Genomic DNA, 16,072 nt, shown 5'->3' with positions numbered 1-16,072 from the left:
CAGAAATTCTAATGTAAGTTTGATGGCTGAATAATTCCTCTGGAGAAAGTGTAAGGGCAGCGTGTGCTCTGAAGGTGCTCTACAACAAGGATTACATCATGTCTGTCAATGTGTGGAACATCTCTTTTTAAAGGGATGAGAATCACCAGCTTTGCAGGGAGTAACCAGAAAAAGCGAAAACGATAACTTATATGGTGTGGATGAAACCCACGAAGAATGTTCCGTTTTAAAACCATGAGTAAGACACAATTAGCAAGTAATTTCTCGTTCCAACAAGTGCATTATTAATTTATTGTTATATAAGGTAAGTCAGTAACTACTAAATATTTGTTTCTTTTGACATTATCATAAAAACGGCTTTATTTTTATTAATATTCACAGTTCAGTAAGCAAATACAAATGTTTCTTTTGTGATTCCAATGAGAGCATTTATCGTGTTTCCTATCACAGTCCAGCAAATAACTACTAATGTATACCTCCTTCCACTGTATTGGGAAAATGTTTTTGTTTACCAACTATATCACTGTTAGGGGAGTTATAAAAAATTCAATGCTAATTTTTAACTATAAATAAGTGACCGTTCGCGATGACAAATGCACCAGACAGACCCCTCTGTTCGGGGTTTTCACCCCAGAACCAAAATCACAAATAGGAACATGAAATATTAACCCATGGGGCACCAACTATTTAACTTCCACCATTTCTAATAAATGCACATAATAATGATAGTGGGCTTTATCAGTGAAAGCAGATCTCTTCACCTGAGATCAATATCCAGATTTGTTTTGATTTTTTGGATGCTTACTTTCTATTGCAATGTTACCTTCATTTTTGCATTAGATGTTTATACTACCAGACTGAACATCTAGCTCTAGGGTACTAAGCAAACCAGTTTGAAAACATACATTTTATATACAAGGGCAGAGAAGAGCCACAGCAGAGAGTGGGCCCAAAAGGGAATCACACTCTGCCATAATGAGCAACAAAACAGGCCCATTTGGACCATAAAACCACGACAAAACCAAAGCACTGTCTGTGCTTTTATTGAAGACTATGGAATACTCTCACCACTTGACCAGTGTGAACCCCTACAGGCTAGGAGGGCTGAAGAACCGGTCCTCCCCCTGGGGGTGCAAGACTCCTCTAGTTCATGAGTAGCTCCACAAACCACTCAAAAGATACGGAGAAGTGAGGCTTACCACGGGTTGGTGTGAATTCTGGTTGCTTTATGATATCCTGCTGCAGTTGTGTAACCTGTCTGTGTATAAGGCCTCTGGTGGATGCTCGTGGCAGAATGTGTATTTTCATGGGACAGGGTCCCATAAAGTCAAGAGATCCTGCTGAAATCAGGACTTTACTAACTACCAGGGAAGGTGACGACGTGACGTGACTGACTGACTCAGATTCTCGATTTCTCCTCACTCTTTCACTTCAAGACTTCCGGCCGCGGATCAGTGTTGCCTGCCCAGTGGGCAGGACACTGAGGGCGCCTTTGCCTGGGCTGGTCTTCTTCTGCAGAGGCAGCGACGCGTGCACAGATTTGAATGCACGCAAATTTGCTGCTTTAATTTTGCCACAGCACGCCCGCACGGCCGCACCTCACCGACCACCGAGTATCCACTGGTGGTTGATGAACTACTTCAACACCGCCGTTCAAAGTAGCGGGAGTCGGGACCTGGTTGGACGACTTTGAGGTTGGCTAGACAGACTACTGCTGCATAGTTCTGCTCGCCAGGTGAGGGCGAGCGAGGCATGGCCTGGGGTAGGCCGCCTGGCCGGCAGCATATGAATAAAGCTGCGCAGGTGAGGTAGGGCCTGGCAGGCCGTGACGGTGATTACTGTTTTTTTATCATTATGTTGATTGGTCTAGTCATGATGGCCTGGGGTAGGTGGCGTGATTTAAAAAATAAATAAAGCTGCGCAGGTGAGGCATGTAGGAGCAGCAGGACACACCAAAGGCTCCAGAAGTGTAGTGATCCCATAGCGTATCAACCTGGGGCCTGACACTACACCCACACGCAACCAGGGAGCCACTGCTCTCTTGAAGTACTGGGCACTTAAGACCTACTGCCCATTCCACTACTGTCGAGAATTCACCTCCAAGGGGTGAGAGCGATGCCAACTAGGGATCTCTCTGTATGAGGCAAATGGCAGTAGAAAAGCGAGTAACGTCTCTTTGCCCATCCAATCAATGGCCTCTTGGGCTAGGACACTTCTAGAGAGGGGTTCAGCCTACACGCTCGTTTAGATCTGGACGCTCTTGTGCATAAAACTCATAGCATTTCTACTGCAAGGCGAACATCTCCCAGCTGAAAACAAGCACGCTTCTCTCACAAGCCCCCTTCTTTTCCCGACCCTCACGCACCCTAAGCCCTCACACCACCATAGTCCTCTGCTCATGAACACCCTTTCGTGCAGTCTTTCGTGCAGCTTGCATCATCAACAGATTGTAAAATGTCCAGTTATTGATGCTAAAGAAGGAAGCTTCTAGAATGTTTTAGGGGAGCTTTGGAAGCCTCTGTCTATGTGCAGGTTTTCATAGCATGACACCTTGAAGTATATTAACTGAAGACCGTTGTGATATCGTAAGTCAATGATGTCATGCCTAAGTGATGGTGTGATGGTGTGTTACCGAAAGAATTGAGTGAGACCTGTTATCTACTGAGAGGCGTGTCCATCGGTTGTGGTCTCGCATTACTAAACTACTGAAAGGGGTTTATTTGGGTACACTCAGGGTTACTCTCCCAGGGCTGAGGGGACAGCGGGTACCCTCTGCACAGGGTGGGTTGTAAATTACTGAATGTGTAAGTGGGTTTCGTGAGCTAAAAACTTTCTTCCTTTAAAGATGGTAGCCCACCCCACCAGTCTGGTGGCAGGCTTCATCATAGGATCCTCCTCCCGCCTCTTGGGGGTGGGCTACAGCCCTGCTAGGCATGGGGGCTCCAGAAGTGTCCATTTGTGGTGTGGTGGAGTCCTATATCAAACAAGGCCTTGTGGCATGGGGGAAATATTTGGAAAAAGTGGATAAAATAACCTTGCAGTGCTATGTACAGAGACGCAGAACAACTAAAAAGACCTCTATGGTGCCCTAATAAACTCTACTCCTGTCCCCTGATGGGCTTGATTAAAAGTGCAGAGGAATGATTCAACCCCTTGGTCAGGTGGACATGGTTTAGCCCACTGTATTGCACCTCCACAGGATGCGTACATAACCTACCCCCTGGTGGTATCCCAAGTGACGAAAGATTCTCCTGGTAGATATATGGTGGTAGAGGATACCCTTTTGAAGGTTGCCCAATCCATCCCCTTAGAGTGTTTATTCGCCCCCCTCCAGCCAGAACCAAGTGTGAGATGTGATACTAAAATTATCCTAGGGAAGCACCATGACCGGTTTTACACTCACCTGTTGGCAACACACAAGATACGATCTAAAAATTGGCTTACTGTTACTCCCTGCTACTGATCTGACTCAATTGTCTGGTTCCCTCATTGTGCCCAGATGAATCTCTGACCACACCCTAGTTATGCTACATTTTGGCTGTCAGAGTGTGGGACCTAGCCCAGTGTGGAGGCTCAACACGTGGCGCCTCACAGACCGATGTTTCACACAGGGACTGGCTCAGGAACTCCAGGATTATTTGATCCTCAACAAACACTCTGTTGCCTCGCCTGGTATGATGTGGGAGGCCTGAAAGCCTACTATGAGGGGCTGTGCACCACAGTTCACAGTATGTTCACATGGAAGGGTGCAGCCGGGTTATGAAAAAGAGTTATTATTATTACTGCCTTGGCTCTGATCCGTTGAAGATGTGGGTGGAGCTAATATAGTGAGTGGGTGGAGCCAGCGGAGGAAGTGGGTGGAGCCAGATAAAAGTAGGTGTGGCCTCCGACAAACATTTGAGCACCTGCACTTCATATTTTACAAATTAAGCACTGATGTGATGTGTAGGCGTTCTATAAACAGTGGTTTGTAATTTTATAAGTTAAGAGCATTCCTTAGGTTTGGACACAAATAATTTCAGAGCCAAACTCCAAAGGTACATGTTGACTTTCTTGTGGCGGTGTTTCAATTAGTTCTGGCCTGAATGAGCAGATTTACAGAGCTAGATATCTGGTTTCGCTTTAGCGTGTGGTTCTGCCTAGGTGTGGGTGAATTATTTCTCCAGAAAGTGAAATATGCCAAATCTGCTTCCGGGCTTTCTTTTTGCAAGCACGTCGTTTTCTTCAATTGACCATGTTTATATCTAGCCTGCTGAAAATTTACAGTACTTAACAGATATGTGTACCTTTTTGGGTTGCACAGATCCACCATTCCATTTTCGCTTGTGAGCAGTTAGACAGCTCACACTAGCTAACTAGTGTTGAGGTGTCAATTCCCGGCCCTTAACTAGCTGTTTGTTGGTCTCAGTCCATAGATCTGCAGTGTCTGGTATACAGGGTGGCTTTGCAGACAGAAAACCAAGGAAGCACTCCGGCTACTTGACTACGCAACGCAGGAGGCTAGCAGAAGGCACTGACTTCATTGACATTAGTCTGATCTGGTAAATTATTGGCTGTAACCTTAGTTTTTGGTGGCTGGCAGTGTCACTGGGCACTACAGTGGATGCGCTATGTACAATGCTTACAAAGTATACCTTCTCTCATGCTAGAAGTATGCATCTTGTGTGACCTTTTGCGGGTTACTGATCATGTGCCACTCTAGATCTACCTCTGGTTGGGCTGTAGAGCTGGTGTGTCGCTTTTCTGGGGTTTCTTCTGGGACTGTGCATCGAGGGATGCACTTAGTGTATTACTATACTTTTGAGGATTGCTTCTGTACCGGTTGTTGGCCTGGCAGCACAAGATGCAACCACCATCATGATTCTTCAGCTTGTTAACAAGCTCTTATCTTTGGTTTCTGTAGCCTCATGATCACATTTTACAAACACAGCGGCAAGCAGGCATGGTGTAAGTGGTATAAGTGCTGAACATGCTTTGATTCAGATCCTGTGATCTCACTCCCAGAAAAAGCAGCAACAGGAGGTAATTTAACAAAATATGAGGCCTGAGGTACAAAAGAGCAACCCAATATGCGATCAAGAAATCTCGGGCACTTAAAACAAACCAATACAATTGTTCACTGTGGTCTCATTTTCCAACAATATGTCCAAATGCTGGTCAATGATTTAAGCCCGAACATATTAGATGCTACACAAAGTCAGCCAACGTCTTGCAGTTCATCAAGTAGTGCAAATTGTATTCTTAAATAAATATTACCGCAAATATATAATGTTATGTGACCCTAACATATCACATGGCGTGCAGGTGAAAAAAATGTGTATGTGTTCACAGTTAAAAACAGTTGACTCCGTACTCACAAAATAGACAGCTTAATCATTGCTCGATAATTCCCTTTGAGAGTTGTATGAACCAAAGGAAAAACCCTGCATTCAGACTGTGCTGAATGCGAACAATGAAAAAACATATTGGGAACATAGGCAGGCTAGGGGGACTCTTTCCCATTCAATTGCCTTCTGTTTAACGCATTTTCCCGAGTTTACTATGGAATATCGCTTTATTTTGAAGCTTCTCTGTTCACAGCAACAGCAAAAAACATGAATACACAATAGGAGCATCCAGTCTTGTAATAAAATTGCTCTTCAAATGCTACACAGTAAATACTTTGCAGCTACATATTTTCCGCAACACGGACAGATACAACTATTGTTCCCTTGCCAGGATTCTTTTAGAAATGTACACCTATCTCCCCTTTCAATTTATAACAGCAGATTCGCTGAACAGAGAGGATTTGAAGACGCCAGTTTGTCATTTAATTTAGAAAGTGTTCCAGTGTTTTATCACACGATATTAACAAAATATAATTTATCAGAGCCACAACACTGCATATGGCATGGTTCAACTATGGGAACCTGCAAAATGTGCACGGACCGGCTTGAATGTTTATAAGGATAATTCAACCATCATCCATCATCCATCTGGTCATTGGTAGCAATGTTTCCAAAAAGGGGAGGGGACGAGTCTTAAAGTCACAGGAGATTAGACCTCCAGATACAATTCGATACAACACAAGAAAAGACCATCGGCCAGATTCATGAACTCAAAATCGGCTCGCAAAGGGCCAGATTCTGAGAATCTGGCCCTTTGCGAGCGCAATTTTTGCATTTGGAATTAATCATCCAAATGCAAAAATCGCTATTATAGAAATGGCAAATTTGCGAGGAATTGCATTTAAGGAATCTCTATTTGAGATTCCTTAAATGCAATTCATGAAACATTTAAAAATTGCGAATTCGCAATTTCGGCCCGGTATTTACCGCAAAGTCAAACCTCGTGGTAAATAGCAGAAACTTAGAAAAATGCACTTAAGTGCATTTTTCTAAGTTGTATGTTACACACACACACATGTCCTTAGGACATGTGTGTGCGTAACACCAGCTTCTAATATCATTTCAGGGGTGCAACAGGGTGTCCTTTGGACACCCCTGCACCCTTGAAATCGCAAACTCAGAATGCGAATTGCTAATAGCGATTCGCACATGGATATGTCTTCCCATTCATTCCTAAGGGCCTTTAGGCCCATAGGAATGAATGGGGAGTTATTTCTTATTTGCGTTTAGCAATTAGCTAATCGCAAATAAGGAAGCTGTAGGAATCGCAAACAAAATTGCGATTTGTACATGATTCCCGTTTTGCGAGCCTGTAATAGCGATTCCTTAATAATCGCTAATACAGACTCGCAAAACAGTCCGATGATGAATCTACCAGCATGTCATTTTCGTTAAAGTAGTGAGTCACAACAAATAATTATCAAAGTAAATAGTCAAATTGACCATAAATTATTTGTCATTAAACTGCTTTTCATTATCAATTCATACATAATCTAGACCAAAGTGCGTTTACATAAAGATCCTAAGCACGTGAAATATAGAATTAAATTCAAGACGACAACCAGATTCAGGTCCCATGCCAATAATTCATAGCTGGCAGTACGGTCAGAGTTTTTGTTTGAGGAGTACCATACGGAATAACGAATAATTAGTCACTAGGGGCACAAGGTGAAAAACACTCCTGAAAGAGCTGCACAAATGGACTACTTTGGTACCCAAGAGCAAAGACAAAAAGTAACTATCACCTGACGTCTCATTTCTCGTAATTCTGTACGGTCTTCTCTGAATCATAGTAACTGAATCTCTTTGCCTTCTTGAATTTAATTTTATATTTGCCATTTCTATTTTACTCACAGATAAGTGATGGATGGATCAAAAAACCCTCTGCACTTTACGTTACAAGCCATGAGATTATGGGCCAGAAGTATGTAGGAACTGTTTTGCGATTCCCCAATTTGCAAATCCTTGTGATTCGCAAAATATAATTTATGAAAGTGTGTTGAACACTTTCTGCGATTTATAGGGGGGGTCACAAATGACCTAACTCATGAATATTAATGAGGTAGGTCGCAATTTGCAACCCCCTAGGAATCGCTATAAATCACGGGAGATGGTGGCCTGCTGCAGTCAGAAGACCACGATGTCCGTGATTGCTTTTGAATAAAGCAAACATTTTTTTATAAATGCATTCCATTTTCCTTGAGGAAAACGGGTTGCATTTAAAAAAGAAAAATGAAAGGTTTTATTTTTATTTTCTAAGAGCAGGCAGTGGGACCACTGCTTTGTCTGAAAAACTGTTTTTGCAGCCATTTGCGAATGGGTTACCACCTACTTGAAGTACTTGGTAAAATGCAAATGTTTTGCGACAGCATTCACGGTCACAAAACATTCATATGTGCCATTAGGATTCTCTATTTGGAAGGGACGCCCTAAACATGCCCCTTCAAAATAGCAAATCGCAAACCCATTTTGAGATTCGGTAACAGAATCACAAAATAGGGTTCGGTACATGTGAAAAGCATGTTTTGCTTTGCAAATGGCGTGATTTGGCGAATCAGCCTGTTTGCGAACACAAAAATGCTTGATGCCTGTGGCCCTATTTCCGTTTTCTGTACTTATAGTTCATTGTAATTGTGCATATGATCTTCATGTAAAAGTAGATTTGTCAAGATTATCTTAATAATTGATCATGAAAAACAATTTAATGGAATAGGAATTAATGGCCAATTGACACTGTTTTGACCGTCTGATAATAAGTGGACCACGTGATGTGCACAAAGACAACAGTTAAACTTTACCTTTTCATGAACCGCTCTCCTGTTGGACGGCTGGACCAGCACCTTGAATCCCTGGTGGGTGAGCTCCTTCACATGCTTGGGTGCAAGGGGTGCTCTTCTTTCCCATGCATTGATATCTTCTCTTCGTATCGCGAGCACAGCCTTGTGATGGAGGCATCTCGCGGGTAAGACACAAACATAACCCTTCTTGAGCCCGAGTAAGCGCAGCATGGTTATACCTGGAAGTAGCACAAACCAATACAAGAAAGTCATTTTAATTAGGATGCAGCTGTAAATGCACTGCAGTTCTTAGAAATCTGCCCTGAAGTGAAGACATCAGAAACACAAACAAAAGAAGCAAAGCCCCCCCATACAACCCATACACAAGCACCATAGACACAAGCGTTTCATTTTTAATGACTATCTATATACTTATGATAAATTGATTACCAGCTAGTCAGCTTCATAAATTATCTAAAAATGTGCATGCCTTGTAAATGCATTTAATGTTGCAAGTCACATTAAATTCTTATACACAAGAGAACTTTATCTCCTTTTCTCAGACAGTCTAAGATGCTACTGACTAGTCACCGAGCCAGGGGCAACCAGGGTCAGACTGGGAAAGAAAATCGGAGCACGCACCAAAATAAAAGTGCCCATGTTTGTAAATTGTTCAGTTTTAAACTCCTAAATACACACTCTACAAGTGCTTTGCAGGGTATGCAAAACTCCATGGATTTGAGCTTGCCACTGCCAAGGTTTGTTTTAATATCAGCTAAATCAACAGTAAAACCCAGCCCAGCAGACCATAAAGCAGGCCCACGAACAGCCCAAAAAACTGGTCCACACACTGACGTTTCATACCATAGCCCTATAGGCAAGTCTGACCTTGGAGGCAGCGGCCTCTTCATTTTATAGAAGGAAGGGAGGGACATCAACATTTATTATCCTCGTCGTGACCGGGAATGATCCAATTGTGGTAATAGGGGGCCTCATTTTTTTTGGTATCAATATTTATAAGGCACCTTCTTTATCGACTGGTCATTCATGCATGATACACGGAGATATATTGTGCTACTGTGCAAGAATTATGTAATTATGCATGTAAATTAGGACTGAGCAGTTGTCTGCACCATGTCGTAAAATCAAATGAAGATTTATCCCAAATCACCAAAATGGCAATATCACTGCTAGCTATATTGTAACCCATCTATCGAATGAGCACCAATATAATCCTTGTCTATGTTAGCAGCCACTAGGAGTAAGATATTGGAATGTTTTTCATTTCATGGAATAGAGTGGGTATTTACTGACTCAGTAAATACCATCGCCGGGAGGAGGTACTTACCATGTGCGGTAAATACTGCCTTTTCCAGGCATTCCCTAGAAAATAGGAAAATACACCTGGGCTTGGTCAGTTCTGCATCACATTGGAAGTACCACTTGTAGAAGCTGTGGCACAACACCCAAGATTGTTTGAAGCATAAGGTTGAAAGTTGAAGCATTAAAAGGATCTTTCTGCAAATGGAGGACACACAAGCGGACGCAATCTCACATCAGGGTATTGTTTTTTTAATGTAAAACATGAAATCATAGGTGGACAAGCTGGAAAAGTTAGACACAAGGAAACAAGCATTGGCAAAGCAAAAAAACAAACCTGGATTTAATGTGCTTAATGCACAGACAAAGAGGTATGCAAAAATGCTCACTGGTTACTTTGCTGTGTCTCTGTACAGTGTGTCCATTTACATGCCTCCTTTATCTGTGCCTTAGTTTCTACTCCCCAAGCTTCTGGCGCTGATGTTTTTTATTCCCTAAACGTATGGTGCCAAAATGCAGCAAAACAAATTTGGACATTTCAGTCCATTGTTTCTATGCTCACTATGCCAGACAGGGACCAGCATTATGCAAATCTGCCTTGGTCCTTACTCACAATTCTTTGAGGCTCCATGCGGCCACAAGTTGGGATGAGTCAATATTGGATTTATTTCCAACTGTCCTGTATTCCAGCCAAGTGCTTTGAAAGGACAGGGCACTGTTTGCCATCTTGATTTCCACTGAAAAATCAATATATGCTGAGTTCCAGCCTTTTTGCCTGTGGAAACCTCAGCAAACATGACATTGACTGAGACCTCTATTCTTAGAAATCTATTTAAATTAGAAGGAGCAGCTAACAATTAAAGATGAAACCATGCAGACAAGTTAAACCATCTAAAATAGATTTTGAAAACTCATATCATTAAACATTGATTAAGAACAATTACACTGGGGCTTCTTCATTATTGAAAACATCGGTAAAAGAGTTATTTTTTTGTTAAATATTTTTATTAGTTTCCAAAAAGGCATATAAATAGTTAAATACAATAAAAAAGTGATACATTGACCAAAAAAGAAATACAAGAACACAAATGCAAATATGTCATGTACAGTACCTATGACCAATTTCATAAGTGTTGCGAAAGAGAAACAATAACCCAGAGGAACAATAATAAAAATGTTACAAAATCAGATGTATCACTTTAATAAGAATTGGTTAAAAGAAAAATAAGATAAAAGAGAAAGAAGGAAATCGGAAGAAGGAGAGAAAAAGGAAGAAGAAAAGAAGAAATCAAAAAAGAAGAAAGAAGAATAAAAGTAGGAATAAGAAAGGGGAGGAGGAGAGGGACGGGGGGAGGGTGGGGGGGGGGAGGATTTCCTGCAGCACTACAAAAAGAAAGAAAGAAAAGAAATTAAAGAGACGACACAAAGCGAAATTGTTCCACCAACCCCTTCGATGCCAAGTCGATATATTAGTCCAAAGCTCTCCATACCCCACTAGAAATAGAAGGGGAGAGATGAGCCTCTTCTACAGAGGTATGCGCTCCTCGTAAGAAAGACACTCAAGACCACCATGTATGATAAGATATGGAACCAAATGATTTCCATTCCGTAAGGACAATCTTCACCACAATTGTCAACAACAAATCTAATAACTGCATGTCCAAAGAATCTAATGGTAAGCGCCAGGACACCGTACGGTAACAGTGCACTTTATAAGTGTCAAAAATAAATAAATAAATAAAATAAATGGTATAGGTGACGCCCATGGACCCAACAAAATTATGGTAAAGGAGAGCTGAAATTGGATCTTCAATATTAACATGAGATGTTTATGGACCAAATCCCAAAAAGGCTGGAGTAGGGAACACTCAAAAAACATATGTGGATAAGTACCCGCGGCTAAGCCACAACTCCAACAAAGATCATCATCTTTAAGATTGAGAGAATGTAAGCGTACTGGAGTCCAATGCAGTAAATTGAGAGAATTTGTTTTAGATTGCCCCTTCTCTAATCCAATCTTATAACGAAGAGAAAGTCTCCCAATCATCTGCCAAGTGTCTGAGGAGATATGCTTAGTAAGATCATGATCAAAATGATGTAACCATTTCTGCTGTGTAACAGTAGTCAGCACAGGTGGATTGGAAGATAAAAATGTATAAATCTTAGAAGCCACATGCCCAGACCTGAGCCACATCAGCAAAAGAGAAATAGTAGGGGAAACTGGATCAAGACGAACCTTAGCAAGAGCAACTTTGATTTTTAAAAAGGTATAAAAATACAAATTAGTAAGAGAAAACTGCTGAGCTAAGGAGGAAAAAGTTAATGGATCATTATTGGAATCATAAAAATGATGAACCAACGTAATCCCTTTCCTAGCCCAATAGGTCATCAAAGTTGAATCAATATCAATTTTAATTTTGGAGTTGCGTCATAGAGAGGACCACCTAGACTTATGTATTGGTGTAGACACTTTCTTATCAATAGTTTTTACTGCTGCAATGGTGTCTAAAATAATAGCTCAAGAAAAAGGAATAGACAAATGTGGATGTAGTTAAGAAAAAGGAGGAAGGTAAAGGAAAAGAAAGTTCTTGCTCAATCAACACACAAGACGGCGTATGATGAGGATCTGAAGAGAACCAAAGAGCCCCTTGTGAGGCTAGGAAAGCCATTTGATATTTATCCCAATCAGGAAAATTACAACCACCCATATCATAGGGCTTCCTCAAAGAGTTATAAGCCATTCTGGCCCTCTTATCACTCCAGAGGAACTTAGAGGTGAGGGAATCAATGTCGTGCAAAAAAGACGAAGATAACCTAATAGGAAGCATAGAAGACACAAATTAATAATGGGCGTTATCATCATTTTTAAGGTTTGAAGACGTCCCCACCATGAGATATGCTTAGGAGACCACGTATCTAGAAGTTGACGAATCTTGAGTAAGGTTTGAGCTTCATTAAAAGCTACTGTGTCATATAGAGTGCTGCTAAACCAAATTCCCAAATACTTTCAGCTAGATTCACGAAAGAGCAGTTTTGAGAGTCCTTAACCTCATGCGCGCTAGCGGAATTCCGCTCGCACGCTGAGATTTTTAAAATCGCATGTTACGTGACGAGCTGGGCTCGTCATCAGCGTGCGAGGAGGCTACGCCATGACAAGCCCAGCTCGTCATCAGCGTGGAAGGGGTTAATAGCGATTATTAAGGAATCGCTATTAAGGACTTGCAAAACGGGATTCATGTAGTTATCGCAAAATAAATTGCGATTCCTACACATTCCTTATTTGCGATTAGCAAATTGCTAATCGCAAATAAGGAATAACTCCCCATTCATTCCTATGGGCCTAAAGGCACATGTGTGTGTGTAACATGCAACTGAGAAAAATGCACTAAAGTGCTTTTTTCTATTTTTTCGCTATTTACCACGAAGTTAGACTTCGTGGTAAATAGCGGCCAAATATTGCGAATTCGCAATTTAAAATTGGTTAATGAATTGCATTTAAGGAATCTCTAATAGAGATTCCTTAAATGTAATTCCTCGCAAATATGAGATTTCGCAAATAGTGATTTTTGCATTTGGGATGATGAATCTCAAATGCAAAAATTGCGCTTGCAAAGGGCCAGATTCGGAGAATCTGGCCCTTTGCGAGCCAATTTTTCGTTCATGAATGTGGCTGTTAATCTGCTTTGATTGCCATTTAAAGCCAGCATTCCCCATATGTGCTGTAAAGCAATAAGCATTGAGGGGAAACATATCTGTTTTATCCTTATTAGGGGTATACACAGAAACACTAGAAAAGAGATTAATGGTATCAGAAATAGCAGGAATTGCTGTAGCTATGTCATCAGAAAAAATGAGATCATCATCCGCATAAGCAGCTGTTTTGATACAATGTGAGCCAGATTTAAAACTTTTAATATCTTGATGAAGATTGATTAACCGAAGAAGCGGGTCAATAGATAATAAAAACAAAAGAGGTGATAATGTGTACCCTTGTCTAGTACCTTGACAAAGATTAAAAAAAGAGGATGTAGCACCATTAACTCTAATATTTGCCCTAGGATGTGCATATGAGGACATAACCATTTTGACAAAGGAATCTCCAAGATTGTGCGCACAAAGCACTGCATGTAAAAAAGGCCAAGAGACCTTATCAAAAGCCTTCTCTGCATCGAGGGCAAGAGCAGCCGCCAGAAGGGTAGATAATTTTGCTTTCCCTATGATATGGCAAAAAGTTCGAATATTATCCCTAGCCAATCTACCTTTAACAAAGCCAGTCTGTGGTGGATGAATAAGTAGCGGGATATAGGATTTCAAAAGTTTGGCCAAAGTTTTGGCCAAAATTTTCGCTTCCATATTAAGAAGGGATAGTGGGCGAAAATTCTTAGGATCCGAATGATCTTTACCTTCTTTCGGAATTACCACAATAGTAGCTTCCGCTGCTGAACTCGAAACTGAACCCGATGAGATAAAATTATCGAAGACATCTTTAAGGCGAGGAACAACAGATGGAAGAAAAGTCTTGTAGAACATGATGGGGAACCCATCTGGATCCGGAGCCTTTCCAGAGTGAGTGGCTTTAATAGCATGAATGATCTCCTCAGATGTAATCGGACTACCCAATTTTACACCATCATCATCCAAAACAGTCTGAATAGGGATAGTCTTTAAAAATTGTTGGCAATGGTCAAACGAAGATTGGTTATGAGGAGTTTACAATTTACTATAATATTCGCGAAAAACCTCAAGAATATCCTTAGTTTGAAATTTCTTAGTAACAGAACGATCAGTAATACAAGATATCTGAGACTTAATATTGGACTCCTGAAACTTTAACGTCGCCGCCAAAATCTTACCCGCCCGGTTCTTTAAAAGTAATCGTTTAGACTTCTGAGCTTGAACCCCAATGTGAGCTCTTTTAGTGACAATAGAATTGTAGGAATATTTTAAATTCTTAATGGTTTGTAATAATTGCTTATCTTTAGAATGTCGATAGAGAGATTCTTGCGTCTTGATATTATCTGATAAATCAGTAAGTTCCTTCCTAATATCAGCATTTCTTTTTGCCATTTGTTTAATAATTTGTCCTCTAAGCGTGCATTTAAAAGCATCCCATAAAACTACCGGGGAGCTGACCGAATCCGCATTATCAGAGAAAAAAGTATCAATGTCCTTATTTAGTGCCGCAACTTGACTTTGATCATACAGAATCTCAGAATTTAACCTCCAAGTACGAGGTTCTTTCTTATCAGCAAGATTGAGGAGAGAAAAGGACACAGCAGCATGATCAGAGACAAGAATCGGATGAATAAAAGGGGACGAAGAGTATTGTAAAAGAGCCGAGTGGACTAGAAGATAGTCAATACAAGAAAAGCTAGAATGAGGAGAAGAGAAAAAAGTGAAGTCACTACCAGTAGGGTTATGTAATCGCTACAGATCATGAAGATTAGCGGAGGAACACATATTAGTCATCTGTTTGTGAGCTCTAGGGGGACGGAATTTAAAAGCAGAGTGTCTATCTAAAATAGGATCCATTGGAAGATTAAAGTCCTCACCCACTATCAAATTGCCATTATGAGGAACATCTGACAGTTTTTTAGTAATAGAGCGCCAAAAAGATGGATCATTAGTGGGTGCATAAATATTCATAACAGAGAGATCAAGAGAACCATTAGATAGTCGAGCCAGCAACCCCCTTCCTTCTGAATCATGCTTTGCAGTGACCACAGACAACCCTGATTTTTTAGAAATCAACGTTACCACTCCATTCTTCTTACCAAATGCATCAGAGCACACAACATCCAGGACCCACTCTTTCCTCAAAAGTAAGGCTTCTTTGTACGATATTTTCATTTCTTGCAATAATATTATATCAGTAGAAAGACTTTTACAATAGTCTAAAATTTTTGCCCTTCTCACCGGGTGATTCAAACCACGTACATTAAGTGATAAAACGTTCAAACCTGGCATAAAAATAGAAAGACAAAATACTTGCTAATATCTGATAATAGAGAAGATGCTCCAAAAACAATAATTTCAATGCAACAAAGACACAGCAAAATCGAAGACACCACAAATATTAAACGCCAGCAGGAGACCCAAGGAAATAAAGGAAAAGGAAGGAGAGGGAAAAGAGAAAAAGAAAACCAGAGAAAAGAAACAGGAAAAAAAGAAAAAAGAGACCCATCAGGGGAAGTCTATAAGAGACCAAATTCATACGAGGGGGGAACATGGAGAGGCAAGCAAAAAGGCCAACAAGGGAAAGAGAAAAAACCCATTACCCCATATGCTAAAAGAAATATAGAAGAAGAACTATAAGGATAAATACGGAAGGTTTGCAGACACAATATATAGATACACTATACTAAATATATTAATGGAAAGAGAAAAGAGAAGAACAAATTCGGTCAATTCAGGGACCATCAAACAATAGAAGAAACTACAAAATGGATGCATAAAAACAGATATAAGCTTTCTTGCAATGTAGAAGATCAAAAGTATTATCATAAGCCAAATATAGCAAGTAATAGCATTAAATATAAACTCATCAAAACATCAAAAAACCATAGATATATGAATTCATATCTCACA

The 16,072-nt window shown here is 40.7% G+C and overlaps 1 protein-coding gene across 1 annotated transcript in view; it reads right to left on the bottom strand.

The window, feature by feature from the left end:
- Positions 1-16,072, bottom strand: part of AASS (aminoadipate-semialdehyde synthase) — a 568,722-nt gene that overhangs the window by 487,160 nt on the left and 65,490 nt on the right. Inside the window, exon 2 of the mRNA XM_086966854.1 lies at positions 8,186-8,403. Within this exon, the coding sequence (XP_086822980.1) occupies positions 8,186-8,395 (210 nt within the window). The 5' untranslated portion in view covers positions 8,396-8,403. The remainder of the gene's footprint in view (positions 1-8,185; positions 8,404-16,072) is intronic.

The sequence above is a fragment of the Lissotriton vulgaris genome, chromosome 1_1 (assembly GCF_964263255.1).
Source record: "Lissotriton vulgaris chromosome 1_1, aLisVul1.2, whole genome shotgun sequence".
NCBI lineage: Eukaryota > Metazoa > Chordata > Amphibia > Caudata > Salamandridae > Lissotriton > Lissotriton vulgaris.
The sequence above is the reverse complement of the archived record's forward strand: the minus strand, read 5'-3'. Positions and strand labels throughout refer to the sequence as shown.